Raw genomic sequence first — 17,040 nt, 5'->3', positions numbered from 1 at the left:
GGAAGGTGGATTTTACTTTATATACTTTGTTACATGAATTTTTTAAATTAATTAGCATGTTCTTTTTTTTCAATTTTTAAGTAAAAATTAACTTAATAAAAATCACTTCTGAATAGCTTATTGGACATACAAGAAGTACATTCAAGTTCCTCTCTTGTCTCCACAAAATATACCTTCTTTGTATCAATCATACACTTTTTAGGTCACGTGAGAGTTCTCATACTCACACTCAATAGAATTGCGCCCCAGTACATATCGATAATAGACATCCCAAGATGTAAAGTATTCTGGCATCGCTAAAAATTACCTGAAATTAAGTGGTTTAAAAATATATCAAAGCAGTGGTCTGTTCCCTGTGACAGTATTTGTCTGTTGTCAAAACATCACCTCCAAGCTCCCACTCTACCTCCATCACCACCACAGAGAGGCTATTCTGGTTTCTCTTCCCACAAATAATTGCTGTTTTTCCTCCCTTTAACCATGAGAACTTACAGGCCCCCCAGGTACCCACTGAGAACCACTCTGGGGAGCAGCCTCTGCAAAAACCCAGCAGGAAATTACAGAAAATCAGGGGATGCCTCTCTCTTCCATCCTTTAGGATCCATCCAATAATTAAACATTAAAGTATAAAAACTTATTATGAACCACACAAAAATGCAATCCCAAATATCTAAATTCTTTAAAATAGTAGAGCAACTCTTTTTAGAAAGACACATTCTGATGGCTAGAAAGACATCCATATGACTGACAAGTCCAGTTCCAGATACTGCTGAAGCAGAAAAACATTTAAGAAAACAGACCCAATAACACTAACAGTGGTGAACATTGCTTGAATGTTATATTCTTCTTCATACTTGTATATTCTAAAGATTCTATAACGGACACAAACTACGCAATAATTTTTTTAAAGGGCTTAAAAAAGATACTGGTTAAGACTCACATCAACCTGACAAACCAGATGAAGAAACCACTGCTCTGATGTCCCCATCACGTTCTCCTAGGGAAACTTTTGAGACACCGTTGGCATCTTGGAAATGAGGAGAAATACTACCTCCCCTGAGAAAATTTCCTCGACTCCCTGAGCTAATTGCTTACTTTTCTATATTCCCCCAGCACTCTGTTCTACCACTATTACCATCACAAACATATTATTTCTACACTGAAATTCTTTATGTGCACATCTCAATTTCCCCCACTCAGTTGCAAGCTCCTCCAGGACAAGGAGAGTAATGTATTGATTTTTCTGGTCCCACGATAGTGCCTGAAATATTAGCAGTTTCCGAGTTTCTTGAATGAATGAGAAGTGTCTTCACTGCAAATTCATTTGAATATTTAACTAAACACCTATGGTAAATGGGTACCTACTGAAACCCACTGGAGGTATCTACCATGTGCTTCACAGAAACTCAACTCTCGTGTGACTGGGCGCAACCCCCAACACTTGCCCCCAAGACTCATATTTTCCAATGTCACCATGATAATGATGAGAACAGGCATGCCGGTGTCAGCGCACGAGCAGACTCAGAAAGACAAGGCAAAAAAAGAGGCAGGAGAGATGATCTGTCTGGGAACGGAAGGAAAGCACCCCCCTTTGAATAGGAGTCTCTACATTATGGGTCATGTCGTATTTCTTCTAACAATGGTGGTGGTAGAGGGGTATTCATTTTCTTCTTTATAACTTTCACGTTATTGTTATTTTTTCTATGATTCAGTAATCACTGAAACCATTCAAGTTTTTCAAAAGATTTCCCTTTGTTCATTGACTTAATAAACATATTTTAAACACCTAGTATGTTCTAGGCACTACTAGGGGGTTCAGACATGAATAAGTCATAGTCTCCAGCTCATGGGATTTGCAGTCAAATGTGGGAGACACACAGATACAACACAATAGGACGCTACTTATAAAAACGTTCCTCATTTTATGGGAACCCAGAAAAATGGTCTATCCAACTATTTTCACTGCTTTCATTCCACAAGGGAACAAGGAAAACGTTAAGACAATTCATGTGAGGAGGGAAAAACACGTTGCAACCAAATGCACAGCTCAAGGCTCTACAACCAGCACGTCATTAAAAGTGATCAAAAAACACATCATGCCACCTCATGCAGAAATAGTGGTTCCTTTTCTTTATTTTTCACTCTTCTTCTCATGTGCTTTATTATCTGGAGAATCATTAGCAACTTCTAATATGTGGAATCCCACAGAGTTAAAAAAAAGTTAAGGATATCAGTCAGCTGAGCTCTGATAACCATGTCTTCTCATAAAGCCACCCAAGGGTAAGAGCCCACATGCTGAATTCAGCTAAGGCTGGAAGCCATCCCTCCATCTGCTTACCACGTGTGTTGGTAGCCATGTCAGCCACTTTCTGAAAGGCATCCAAAAAGGCAGCTGCTGCTACTACTGTTGTCCTAAAATGCAAACAGATAACAAAAGCATGAGGAATGTCTCACACTAGCAAATCCATTACAGCTAAAGGGCTAAAACCTCTCAGGACTGAATGTAACCTTCCAGGAGAAACAACTCAGCTGGACATGGATGACCACTGGCTTTGTAGACCCACTTTTTTCTTAGAAAGCATTTCTCCTTTTAATATTAGCACTCTAATGTCCAGCTCATTTGGTGCTAGTCAGTGAATGCTAGCAATTCTTCCCATCTTACTTCACCTGATAGTATAAAATTATGACTAGTCAATTTCAGTAAGCAGGAAAAGACAAGTGTTTCTACCAAAAAGAAAAACATCATTAAAAATATAAATGGTACAGGTGAAATTAATTTTAGAGAAAACAATATATATACCTGGATTGGAGAAGGAATCTTGGAGAGAGATCATCTTGTTCACGCAATTCATTTTAGAGATGGGAAAATGGAGACCACAACTACAAAGTGACTTTCAAGATCACTAGCTCATACCTGAGCTGGGACCAGCAGCCCAGTATGACTCACAGTCCCAGGCTCTTCCCACTATGAGACAAGATCCTGGCTATGTGACTTTTCCCCCTAAATCATTATGATGATGAAACTGAGATACTATTTTTTCAACCTTAGAATGCTTATCTCAACTGTATCTTCCAAATTCCTAAAAGCTGAGAATGGGGAGAAGTTACTACACTCATCTGCTGTCCTAGAAATTATTTTGAATTCTTCACATCCTCTTGAGGACTAGAAGATGACTTGCACACTCTGGGGTCTACAGGTTCCTAGAGTTGTGATCCAAGATGTCATTCAATGAAGAGTAAGTACCACTATACGCCAGGGCCGGGGATACCCAGAACAAGCAAGCAAGCCCAGAACTCACATGCAAGGACTTTACAATCGAGCTTATAGCCTCATGCTAATTTCTAAGTATTTCACAGATGAATCCAGTCTTTACTGAGCATTCCTAAGCAGGCAAGTTGCTGAAGGAAGAAGATGAGAATAAGGACTAGAAAGGAAGGAGTTCAAAATGGAGAAAAAGAAAAGGAAAGGCCTTTAAACATAAGCAACCATGGTTATAGAACAAAAGGATCCTGGAAGATGCTGGGAGTGGTCCCTGGGAAATCCTAGGCAACAGTCCCTTAGAACCAGACTTCAAAATAAGGCCTGATGTTTTCCAGTAGAGCAAGAAAACACTCCATTCAAATTTAAAAAAAAAGACGTACACATAAAACCAAAAAAACCACTTTGAAGCATATTTTTTAAAGAGTTGAACATCAAATGCAAACCCTGGAAAAGTTAGCTTTATCAAACATCCTGGGACTTATAAGTAGCTCACTCTGATTTACAATTAATATCTGACACAATGGGTGGATTTATTCTCATTCAAGTCAAAGCCAACCATCCAAATTTAGTGAGCCTGCTGTACAGGTGCCTTGCACATTACACAGTCACCAGGGCTCCACTGAAAATGAGGACAGTGGTCAAGTGTGAGGAATTAAGTAAGAGCTCTTAAACACTGCCTTCCAATGAGTCATTTCACCGACTGCTATTGTCACAAAACATCTCAGCCCTCTCCGATGGGGCACAGCAAACATGTAACCACCGGGAATGGGAAGGAGTGATTCAGCTTAAATACTCCAAGACTTATTTGCCTCTTCTACAGTCTGATCTTTATCCTTTCTCTAATACAGAAAACTAAACCACGTGCATGAGGCCCCTCTAGTGCTCTCAGCCAGGTACCAGTAGTTCGACAAAATAAAGAAATGGTCCCTGCCCTCAAGAGGCCTAAATGTTGCTAAAAAATACAAAATGTACTTTGTACCAGTGGGGATAAGATAAGACTGCTTTAAATCTTACTTGATTATGCTTAAGACAGCTAATCAGTTAATTATTTTAAGTTTTGCCTTCCTCATCGGTAAAAGGGGAAGAGTGTTTTCCTTGGTCAACTCTGAAAGCCTGCCAGACAATTAAATGAGGCTGGATAAGAAAAAATGTGTGTGTGTGTGTGGGGGGGGTGTACTTAAATATTTTACTTATTTACTCCAGGAGGAGACCTCCTACAGGATGGAGACTAACCTACTTGGAATAAATGATAATAGTGGCAGAGACGGGGGGTGGGTAGATGTACCTCACTTTATCGGTGAGGCTGGTGAAGGCCTAGATGAAGGGCCTTGCATTCTGACCAGAGGAGGTTGGATCTGATCCAGCAGAAAGTAACTGCAAGTTTTTAAGCAAAGAAATGGTAAAGGACTTGACAGGTGGAGAAGGGGCCGTATTCCAGAGCTCACCATCCATCTGGATGCCTACTCGCGGCTCTGGAAATCCCAGGTTCATGGACGGAAATGCCAGGCCTCACGAAGCTGAAGGAACGGAAGGGAAAAGATCCACCTCTCCCGAGTTCTCTCTCATAATCTACAGGGGAGCCATGCAACGTCCAGTCTTAAGGTTAAAGCTCTAGGCAGTCACCCCTGGTGTCCACAGGCAAAGGCCAAGAGTGTCATGTCATCCCTCCCTCCTCTCTCTGTCATCCACATGGCTTTTTATCCTAGAAAATACCTACCTGCTTCGTTTCTTGGAAAACATCCTCATACATCCAAACCAACCAATGTCATCCTCCACACGCCATAAACAGAAGTCATGAAAATAACTGCTTTTTTAAATGTCTCATCCCTCACGGAGCACCCCCTAAGTGCAACAGTACCCCTTCTCCCCACTGATTTAACAAAAAGATGTTGACATATTTTCTATTTCATATCAAATGATATATGAACAAGCACAAGGATGAGGCTACAATAATAGTCCCTTAGAGCAGATCAGCACTAGATCTCGTTGTTTTTAAGCAGCTTTATTGAGGCATAATTTGTAATAACCTAAAATTCACCCTTTTTCGGTGTATTATTCAATGATTTTTAGTAAATTTAGAGTTATGAACCACCACCACAATCCAATTTCAGAACATTTCCATCACCCCAGAAAAACCCCACGTGCTCAACGACAGTCAATCTCCTTTTCCACCCCCAGCCGCAGGCAACCACTAATCTACATCTGTCTCTAGAGATTTGAGATTTCTAGACATTTCATGTAAATGGAATTATACAACAGTCGACACTAAGTTTTAAACTCTTTACAAGGATAGGCAGTAAGCAGAATGGACTCTGCAGCCAGACTGCCTAAGTTTAAATCCCTGCTCTGCCATTTACTACTAGCTGTGTAACTTTGGACAAGTTATTTAGTTTTTTTGCGTCTCACTTTCCTCGTCAGTAAAATGGAGACAGTAACGGTACTTACCTCTTGGGGTTGAGATTTAATTAAGTTAACATATTCCTAGCACATAGTGAGCGCTACATAAATATTGCCCCTTATTACCTAACATATAACATCTGATTTGACTCTCAAAATTCCTGTGGAAGGAGGCAGAGCAGATATAAGTTCAATTTTACATATGGGAATCAGGACATACAGCTAAGTGGCAACGCTCAAATCAGAACCCACTACATGCCTCTCTGTCTGTAATGGTTCCAAAACTAACCCCAATCTGCATTTTCTGTCCATCCTATTCCATTCTTTGTCTGAGGATGTTGCCATTTTTCTGGAGACAACATGCTTCTACTTACCGAAGCTGAGACTGTAGCTTTCCTGCTTTGTTTATGAAATCTTCCCAAACTGGATAGCTCCCCTACAACAAAACAAAGCCATCAATCAGTAAGTCCTGCTGTGATAGACATCTGATTAAGACAATAACAGAACACCCAATTCCAATTATACGGGGAACAATCTGTGCGTGCTCTCTTCCTTTCCAGTCTACGATATGTTGCCCAGACTATATAGAAATCTATTGGCTCAGGAACGGGTTTAGAATGTGCTCAGTCCCTATAATCTTGTAAATACTACAGACACCAACTGGAACAAGTTTGGCAGAATCTAACACACACATTGATGCATTGCTTTTTGAGTCGATAGATGGTGGGTCCAAATTCAAGATGCGCAGAACGTTCAAGGCTCTACTCTGAACCACTCGATCATGGCCCTGGCTCTTCTCACCCTCATTCCAAATGGAGGAGAAACCAGCATGACTGGGGCTCCTCCCCAGGACAGGTGGCCATTGGGAAGCATTACTAGACTATCAGAATCTCAAGGTTGGGAAGTTACCTAAATATAGCCGCTAGGCAGATGGCTTGAACCCAGCATCTACGTACAATACGACATGTGGCTCCCCAGCACACTTCAGCTCACAGGGAACTCGTCACTCTCCCATGGCAGCCCACCTGTATCTGCCACCCTGTCCTTTCTGTCCACGCAGGCTTAGTTCTAACCTTCTGGGGACCTTCCGAGTTAAAGACCAATCCTGCTTCCACATGGAAGTCTTTTCCAGAACTGAGGATAACCAGCACATTCATCCACAGCTTTCCTTCTTTCAGCTCCCCAAGTGCAATTCCATTTCTATACAGGACCCTGTTTCACATCCCCACAGCATCCTGGGGACACTCCATCGTGTATCTCTACTCTTCTTCTAAGTACGGTGCTCAGACATGAACTCAAAGCTGCAGGTGCAATTCTGCTTGGGGCAAACCAAAGTGGGATCTGACACCTCCCTGCACATACACATTCAATTTATATTAAGATCAAGTAGCCAACCAACCAAGAGGCAATACAAAATAAACCCAGACAAGGCGAGACCATGGTTTGAGAAGGTGTTTGGCACTGAATTATTTAAATATAGAACTAAGACTAAACACCTGGGGGGTTATTGTTGCAGGATAGAATGAAATGTTATGAACCTTGACAAAACATAAGCCACCTCTTGATTTTGTGTTAAGGAGAGGAAGGAGAAACTATAATGAGGTTAATCATCTCATCTTTCAATACAGAAGCCCAATCAAAATAGTCTAAAACTTCAACTGAGCTAAAATATATGATTTCACCTTCCTACTAGTTATAATAATCTTTTTTTCTTACCCTTAGTGCAGTTTCTCAATCTTGCCACTACTGACATTATATGCCAGATATTTTTTTTGTGGGGAGCTGTCCTGTGCATTATAGGATATTTAGCAGCATCCTTGACCTCTATTCACTAGATGTCAGTAACCCCCAACCTATGGTGGTGACCACCAAAAATGTCTCTAAACATTGCCAAATGTTCCCTAGGGGGCAAAATTATCCCTGGTTAAGAACCACTGCTTTAGAGGAAATTAGTCTGAAACCAATTTCTTTTGGTGAAGAAACAATTATCCGAAGTTCAGCAATTTCTTCAGTATTACTTCACTTCAGTTTCAATTCTTCTGCTAAATGAAAGTAAAGGTAAATATGTTTTTATTTCGAAAATATCATGCATAGCAGGAACGCCTTGTTATAAAAGTGCCTATGTATACATTTTTCTAGCTATCAAGTCTATCTGAAAATGTGCATAGAGATATCTGGAAAACTGTCTACCAAATACGAAAATGGGCCATTTCTAGGAGCTAAGATTTGGACCGATGTGTTGCTTTCTTGTTTGTACTTTCCTCTATGGCCACAGTTGTTTTTTTTAAATAAGGATCATGTATCATTTTTATAAAAACAATAACGTCATTACATAAAAAAAATTTAAGATCAAATTAGAGGTTCTGGCAACAGCAGCATCATGAATTTACAATCCACCCAAACTCTAAAGCCTGTTTCGCACATGCCGCCAGATCATACCCATCAGTTCAGCATTTGTGCACCTGAGACCTGCTCGGCCCAACCGCAGGTCTCTAGATTTATTCCTCCAAATGGCAGTTTGCTCCCATGGGATGCTAAGCTGCACCAGGTCAGAGATCCAGTCTGACGGGCTCCTGGCAGAGGCCTTTTGGCAGCTACACCTGAGCTACTGACACTAATACCCACGCACAGGTCTTGTCACCATATTGCTAAGCCACAGAGCCTTCATCCCGTGTTTGAGCCCTGGGAGTTTCTTCAACCCAAGAGCAGAACTTGATATTAATATATGTTGAATGAAATCTTGCAAGAGCTCTGGCTACCATTTCGGGCTCATCCAGACATCGTGGGGAATTCCAATGATAACATCTAGAATATTTACCCTTTTCTTATCAAGCCCAGGTATAAACACCCCTTACACATCTCCCTCCAAGTAATTAAAGAGGTAAGGGTGGAGATCAGAGTCCCCTGGCTAGCCACTAGAGATCTCTGTCCAGACCAACACCAGCTAGCATCCTTAAGAGCATAAGAGTTCAACCAACCAATTACAGCCTCATCTGGCCACTCCTTCTCTTTCTGATCCACATGACAGTAGGAGGAGCTTTCTGAAAAGCCTGAGGATGTTCAGACACAATGGTCACCAACTTCTAGCTAAAGGTACCATCATCTCTCACGTATATACAGGAGAAGGACAAGGGAGCTAGGTCCTCCCCTCCCCAGCACCAACCACTCCATCCAGAGAGCCCCTGGAGAAGGGCACTGAGATGATCCGTAATATTTCTTAAGAAAAAAGTGAGGCACATTCATTGAGAACATGCCAAAATGGCAGGAGGCCTGTGCAGGGAGTACTGAGTCTTGAGTTCTAGCCACGGCCCTGCCAGTAAATTACTGGAGGAAGTCCCTTTACCTCTCAAGGCCTGTTCCTTATAATGATAAACAATAAAAACAAATCATTCCATCACCACTGTTGAACACTGACATCACTAAACACTGAAAGAATGTAGGGAAGGAATAAGGAGCACAAATTTGAGAATCCCACCTCCTGGATTGAATCGTAGCTCTCCCGTTTACCATGTGACATTGGGCAAGTCATTCGACTTCTGCACGGGGATAAGTCACTACCTCACAGGGGTGGTGTGAGGGATAAATGAGGTCAGACATAAAAAGTGCTCAGTGCCGTGTGGGGCACACAGTAAGTGCTCACCGGATGGGATTGATCCAGGCTTTTGCAGGCTCCCAGTAATCTCACTCAAGATGTAGGGAGAGATGGCAGAAACTCTCTAAGCCAGAGCGTCCACCCAGGCTGGAATCCCTCATTCTTAGTCCTAAATACAGAACAAACTGTATACAGATGCTCTGTGCATCTCACTCTCAGTTAACCATAGTTAATGGAGAAACAGACGAGGCAGCTGGATGCACAGCATCCCAGGATGTCTCTCCTGCTCCTAAGTAAATGGCGGTGGAGTACTCAAAACCCAAGATGAATGTGCCTGAAAACGACGACAGCTCAAACCACTTAAAAAACCACTTATCTGCCTCCACTTGGAGCTTCATTTCAGTCCTCACCAAATTAGCAACAAAAGGAGGGCCCCCTCTCTATCAAGGGGTACAGCACACAGCTCTCTGCCTACGAACACCCACTCAGCCAGAAGGCTGCCACATGCAGCTCTCTCCTGATTTAATGATATTTGACAGTCTATGAAAGACTGTCAGGCCCACCTGTTTGAGGCAATATATAATTTAATAGATTCTTTAAAAAAAAGAAAATGAACTTCTAAGAACAGAAGACAAAAACCTCCTTGTTGAGGAATTTTTTTTTAAGTGTGTAAATGTTATTAAAATTTAAAGGCAAGGTGATGTTGGGTTGTTCCAGATTTTTTTTTTAAGTTTCAAGGAAAAAAAAAGTTTCTACCCACCTGAAAGTAGTTTTACTACAAAAATTCAAAAGCTTGGAGGAAGTGAGAAGGGAGGGAGAAGGGACTTGTAGAAAGATTATAAGGTAACTGAGAGAAAAAGCCCTGGGTCACTCTAGACCACAAGACTTAGCAAAGGAGAGCACACTCAAGTTTCAAAAGAAATTTGCCAATCAAGGGGCCAGCCTGTGGCCTATTGGTTAAGTTCGTACGCTCCGCTTTGGCGGCCTGGGTTCTAGGGTTCGGATCCCAGGCGCAGACCTACACCACTCACCAGCCATGCTGTGGTGGTGACTCACATAGAAAGTAGAGGAAGATTGGCAGGGACGTTAGCTCAGGGACAATCTTCCTCAAGCAAAAAAAGAGGAAGATTGGCAATGGATGTTAGCTCAGGGCAAATCTTCCTCAGCAAAAAACAAAGAAAAGAAAGAAATTTGCCAATCAAGACATTGTACGCACTGAAACCCTTTTAGAATTCCATATTCCAATATGGTCCTTATATTTTCTAATCTGCACCACCGACCAGGAAGTTCCAGAAACCTCTCTCCTGAGGCCATGTTTCTCACTGGGCTCTATTCACGTTTGAGGAAATTCCTAGGAATGCATTCCCAGAGCCATGAAAAAATCCCAACACAGACCCCACTGTGAAGTTCACCAGAGAACACAAAAAGGTTTCACAACTTTCCAGACAGACCAAAGTCAAAGAAAATAAGACTCCCACAGAGCACCAGGTTCTGCCGAGGCCAAAGTCATAAGCAGGGGAAAAAAGACTCTCCTCCCCCAGGAACCACTTGAATTTCTATGGAGAGGAGGGTAGGCAGGTTTTGAACCCTTGGCAGTTTGTTGAAAATAGAACTCAGGGGCCAGGCCGGTGGCATAGTGATTAAGTTTGCACGCTCCACTTCGGCAGCCCAGGGTTCACGGGCATGGACCTACACACTGCTCATCAAGCCATGCTGTGGTGGTGTCCCACATACAAAATAGAGGAAGATTGGCACAGATGTTAGCTCAGGGCCAATCTTCCTCACAAGAAAAAAAAAAAGAAAGAAAATAGAACTCAGATCACACCAGGTTCTGAAAGAAAGGGAAAGTCCCCTATTACAGAAATGGGAAGAAAAAGCAGGTTTGTTTACAAGCATGTAGAGGACTCCCTTAAGTTACAAGACCGTCCCCACTTCTTACAGCAGGAGACACAGGGACATGGGGATTCCCTGAAGACAGGCTTGAACTCACGCCTCTGCAGCCACCAAGCAGGGCGCTGACCACGCTCCCCACACCACACACGCCACCCTGATGGCTGTTGTCTCTTCTAACCTCCAGGGGGATTCAACAATCTTGAAAACTCCTACTCAACTGTCACCACCCAGCTCAAATGTCACCTCTTCCAGAGCAGTCTCAGACACACCCACTTCCCTCACATCATGCAATTCACCATCTGTGAGCCTGAGTACCTCCACTAAACTGTGGGCTCAAGGACAGAAATGGAGGGAGGCAGGCAAAGCGTTTCCAGTAAGAGGGATGGCTGGTGCAGAAACAGGGGGGCAAAGAGGACACAAACAAGCTCTCTCCAAGGGACAGTGGAGTGGCACACTTATGCTGGGGACAAGCAGGAGACAGGCAGGCTGGACAAGGCGACCACGAGCAGCCTTCAAGGGCAAGGTCCAGAGTTTAGCCACAAATGGGGCAGCAGAGGGAGACTGGAGTGGCCTTCTTTCAGATGGCAAGTGACATAAATCCCAAACCAGCTAGGAGACAAGAGAACCTGGCTAACGGGTTATATACCTGACGGTAGCCTGGTCCCCTGGAGCATAGGGAGGAGGAAGTCATTTTCTTATTTCTGAGGAAAAAGGCCCAGCCAACCTCCGTCAACTCCCCAAGAGTTTGGGGGCCACCTAAACAAATACGCGAGTTAGCTTCCCCACTCCTACCCACACAGTTGAGCTCTGGGAACACCCCTGAGTCCCTCTCCTCTTCCCCTCCCCTTCCTCCACTTTTCCCAGAGCCAGAAGGCCGGACAGGGCAGGCCGCTTGCCTGACACCCAGCGCAGGACTCAGCCAGTGGCCATCAGGCCTTGGGGCTCTGTTGTGCTTTGTTTTGTTTTGTATTAAACAGAAGCCCAGGATGGCATCCCACACACGGAGCAGAAGAGTAAACTGTGTGTAACTCATCTGCTCGGCTGGTTCACGGTGCCCCATAAATAATGCAGCAACCGCCTCTCCCAGCCCGGCCGCTGTGACGCTGGGACCTTGGGGGACAGCTGAGGGAATGTGACACCCGTGCTGCCACACAGGGAACAGGGAGGAGCCGGGAGCCGTGGTCGGAGGAGGGGCAGTTTGAGAGGTGCCAGAGAGCTGGAGAAGATTCACAAGGAGAAGGAATTCGGCTTAACTGGGAATAAAACAGGGACCAGTAGAGGGCAGGCTACAAGGAGTCGGGTTCCAACTCAAAGGTCTCTGTCCTGCCCAAAGACGCCAGACAGAGGCTGGCTCACCAGTGGTTACAGCTGATGAGAACTCAAGTCTTGGGTATAAAACTGGACAGGTAACCTCCCTCTTTTCACCTTGACAAGCATCACTGTCACCATCATCACTGTTAAGCATCACAATTTTCTAATCAGTTGCTAGGTGCCTGGTACATAGATCAGCATTTCTCAAACTATCTTACATATCCATCACCCGGGGATCTTGCAAAAGTGTAGGTTCTGATTCCCTTGGTCTGAGGTGGGGCCTAGATGTTGAATCTGAGTGATGCTGCTGGTCCACAGACCACACCCTGAGGAGCACAGCTTTACACATACTCTTATTACACGCTCACAACAACCCAATGAGGCAGGTGCTGCTATATTTCACAGCTGAGGAAACTGAGGACCAGAGAGATTGTACCTAGCGGTCTAGGCTCGAATTTGATCCAAGATCTGCCCGACTTTGAGGCCCAAGCGGTACCCTGATTCTGGGAAGTGCAAGCAGACACAGCCTCCAGCCCAGCCTCAGGGCAGCAGAAAGCAGCTCAGCGTGCAGACTGGGTCCTGCAGGAGCCCAGACAAAGCAGAGCGGGGGAGCAGGGGCTCCCCAAACACACAACCCCCGATTACAACTTCAAATGCCCTGGGAGAGCTGTAATGTCACCCTAGAATTAGTCAGGATCCTCAACCACGTGAGAAAGAAAACATGAAACATAAAACAAAAGGCTTCGTGTAGACAAGGCTCTAGAGAAACGTTCACAGGTGCTGGCAATGTTCACAGGTGCTGTCACTAGCGGAATGATTATGGGTGATTTTATCTCATCTTCAGGTCGTCTGTGGACACCGGAACTGATCTGCTTCTACCAGGAGATCGGAGAGCCTGTCTGGAGCATCTCTATAGGCTGCTGCCGCCGCCACGCCTGCCACCAGGTCCCTCCCCAGGTCTGCAGGAACCTCATCAGGGCGAGCATGAGCCCACAGCATCCCTCCACTGCTTCTTCTAGGTCCACACCTTGCTGAGCTCAGACTTCAGGGAAACGAAAAGCAAAGCTTCAAGAGGAGCCTGGCACCTTCTGACGGACACGGGAGCGCCTCTGGATTCCTCGCTTCTTCAAGCGCAAGGCAGAAATCTGCAGCTTCCAGAAGTGGGTGTGCAGGATGAAGGACAGGGCCCCCGAATGCCTGTCACAGCTCTGTCTCCAAAACCACCCTTCCCACCCCACCCTGCAAGACGAAGGGCTCCCAAGATTCTCAGATGAAAGGCACTGTGTAAGCCCATCCATCATGAAAACCATTCCTGGGCTTTTATTCTCTGATTGGGGCTTGCCTAATCTACTAATTATCCCTGTCCATCAAGTGGATGACAGCCTTGGGGATAATCAATGGTTGCTTCCTTGCACATCCACCCTCACCCACTCTCCTAAGCTCACCAGCAATAAATATGCCTATAAAAAGGAAGATTTAACCACAAAAGGTGCTCCCTCCATCCATCCTCACCTCACACTGCTCCATTTGTAACTATAACACCCTAATTAAATCAAGGACATCAAGCTTTTTCTTCCTCCTGTGTTACAAGGTTCCATGCCCAGCATGTCTGTTTTCTGACATATGGGTAGGTCCCCACTTTAAAAAAAGAAACAAACACATATGTCAACTGTATCTTCAAAGTAGTATTGTTTTTTTAAGTCTTCTACAAAGAAGCATTCCTTTGTCTATCCTGAACCTTCCAATAGAAGAGCCACTAGCCACACGGACTTACATCAATTTAAATTAATTACAATGACATAAAATTAAAAATTCATTTCCTCACTCAAGTGCTCAACAGGCACATGTAGCTAGTGGCTACAGTACCGGACAGTGTAGATACAGAACATCTCCATCATTGAAGAAAGGTCTATGGGACAGCACCAGCCATAAGATGACAGAATCACTCTTGGGCATCCTTGGGGTGTTCTACAGCTGCAACTAGGTTTCTGGTTCTGTTTTTGAACTTTTGCAAAATTGGTGTGTGTACCATGCTCTACATTTCTTTGAAAATGGAATCCCTCTCCTCTCCTTTCACATACCCCAAATTTATCTTGCCCTCCACCACTTTTCTCTGCTATGATATTTCCTTTATTATTTCAGATGGTCACCTGGAGCCAACTAGGTGTCCACATTTATTTCACCATCATCACTAAGAACACCACCTCACATTTACACAGTACTTGAGAGAGTATAAAGGGCTGTCATAACAACCCTGGGAGGGCAGTTAGCAGAACAGGCATTTAACACTTCCCTTTTTCCACTGGAAAATAAGACACGGAAAGCTTAAGTAATTTACCTAGGGTCAGGGAAGGGTTTGCCCTCATACTCAGCTTATTTCACCAACTCTCCTCAATTTGCCCAGTTCTTTTTAAAACGAAATTGTTCCTGGGTTCACCTAAAATTTAGCACTTCTCCACAACCAGAAACTTGAGACCTCAAGGTCTACCCACCTCATTCAGCGGCTGGCTGCCCTTACCCAAGCGCTGATAAGAAACCTTTGTGTACATTTAACCTCCCCAGAATAATAAACATGTATCTGCCCGCTCTAACCTTTGTCCCACTATACAGAGTCCAAAGCTTCTGCTCCATTTGCTTATTCCTGTACATAAACCTCCACATGAGATAAGGAAGCAAAGAAAAACACTCGGTGACCTACACACCCTATAAAAAACGTTAAGTATTATTACCATTATTCCATGTTTGCACGCCTGGACTCACCCACTCCTCCTCCCTGGAACTGCCCTCTCTGACTTGCCTCCACCCAGCTCCAAAAGTGCTTCCGCATTTTAGGGATTTGCTCCTCTTGGGGGCCATCTCTCCAACACCCTGAACAGATACACAAGCACCCACGCCCCTAGAGTGGATCATGCGTGTGCTGGGGGCTTTGCTCTCCTACAGGAGCACCTCTGTGTTCATCCTATCCTCCCTTTTAAACTGTACACTCTCCCAAGGCAGAGACAGTGTGATCAGCTTGTCAAATCCACCCCGGGGAACAATGGCCTGTACCGCACTGTGCACACTTCATGTGCTCCCCTACCTTCCACTAAACAGCTTTCCCCTTACACTGAACAGTGCCTCCTCCACAACCCCCACATCCCACCCTGGGCTGCTAGGAATGACATCCAGGTGGGTGTCACCAAAAACTGTGTTTGTTGCATCTATAGTCACTGTCCTTTTTTTTTTTAGCATCTTTCCACTGAATGTCGTTCTCCTTGGCTGCACATAGGGCCCTGATGGGCAACCCTATTCTAGAGTTTGAAAGGACCAGTGTGGTCTAGCGGTTAAGAGCATGGCTCTAGAGTCCCACTGCCCAATTTCAGATCTACCCACGGGGTGACCTAAGTTACTTAGTCACCAGGTACCACCCAGTCTTCATCCATAAATGATGCCCATGGTAGTCCCCACCTCCAAGGATAGTAAAAAGAGGAAGTGAAATAACGCAAGTGCTTAGAAGGGTGACCAGCACTTAGAACTCAATAAATGCAACTGCTGTTTTAATGAGTCAACTGCTGTTTTAATGACTCATTAAACAATGCCAGCCACCCTGACTGTGACATTTAATGAGCACCTACTATGCACAGGCACCGAGTGGGGTGTCGGCCATACAGAGATAAGGAGTAAAAGTGTAGAGGAGTAAATGTGTAAGCCACCAATCCCAAAGGCTTCGGAGGGCACCATACTCCAAATAGTAAGTACTGGAAGCGGGGGTTGGTGCAAGATTCCAGAGGCGGGTAATGCCTCATCTAGGTCTTAAAGGATAAAAGGGAACTTTCCTGGCAAAGAGGAAGGAAAGGAAGAAGGAAGAAGGAAGGGAGGAAACATTCCCTGCAAAGGAAACAGAATTAGCAAAGGAAAGGAAGTAGAGAAGATCATGCTACGTTCAGGTACGGCGGTCATTTTGCTCACCTGGAACACATTCCAGGTGGGTGCATTTGTGGTGGGTTATGTATGGAGGGTGGGGAAGCATGGAGATCCTTCCCACTCACTGCATGAGCTGCAGAGGAAGCTCTTGGTGGCTCACTCCCACCTCCGCCTACTCACGGTATAACCCCAACTCAACCTCCCACTAACATTTGCTAAAACTCCAGATGCCTGAGCCCCACCCCAGATCTACACAAAATCTCTGGGGAGGGGGCCCAGGAATCTGCATTTTAACACACTTGCCCGGGGACACTCATGCTTGCTAAAATCACATACAGCGAGATTCGAGAATCACTGCACTAGATAAGATGCCACGTCCCTCTGAGGCCTTAGAAGCTGTGGCCTCAGCAATTTCTCAATCCTAATGTCCAAGCCCAGCTCCAGAAGTAACCGCTGGTGATGAGTGCTCACACATGGGAATGTGAACTGATACACGCTTTCTGGAAGGCATTTTGCAATGGGTTTCAAAAGCCTTGAAAAGTACATACCTTTTGATCCAGGATAAATCCTTCGGGGGAAACCATCAATGTAAATCAATATCTAGCTACAAGGTTATATTCATTGCATTGTTGTTTATGATTGATGAAAAACTGGACACGGCCTAAAGACGAACTGGCTGGAA

At 44.5% G+C, this 17,040-nt stretch overlaps 1 protein-coding gene across 10 annotated transcripts in view; it reads right to left on the bottom strand.

Annotated features, from left to right (window-relative positions):
- Window positions 1–17,040, bottom strand: part of MTSS1 (MTSS I-BAR domain containing 1) — a 161,103-nt gene that overhangs the window by 131,591 nt on the left and 12,472 nt on the right. For all 10 annotated transcript variants that reach the window (XM_087447469.1, XM_014787973.2, XM_087447465.1 and 7 more), the window contains 2 exons: window positions 6,034–6,095; window positions 2,339–2,412 (listed from right to left, as the gene is read on the bottom strand). In XM_087447469.1, coding sequence (XP_087303595.1) covers window positions 2,339–2,412; window positions 6,034–6,095 — 136 coding nt within the window. The remainder of the gene's footprint in view (window positions 1–2,338; window positions 2,413–6,033; window positions 6,096–17,040) is intronic.

This window comes from Ceratotherium simum, chromosome 23 (assembly GCF_057802395.1).
Source record: "Ceratotherium simum simum isolate JZ-2026a chromosome 23, ASM5780239v1, whole genome shotgun sequence".
Lineage (NCBI taxonomy): Eukaryota > Metazoa > Chordata > Mammalia > Perissodactyla > Rhinocerotidae > Ceratotherium > Ceratotherium simum.
The sequence above is the reverse complement of the archived record's forward strand: the minus strand, read 5'-3'. Positions and strand labels throughout refer to the sequence as shown.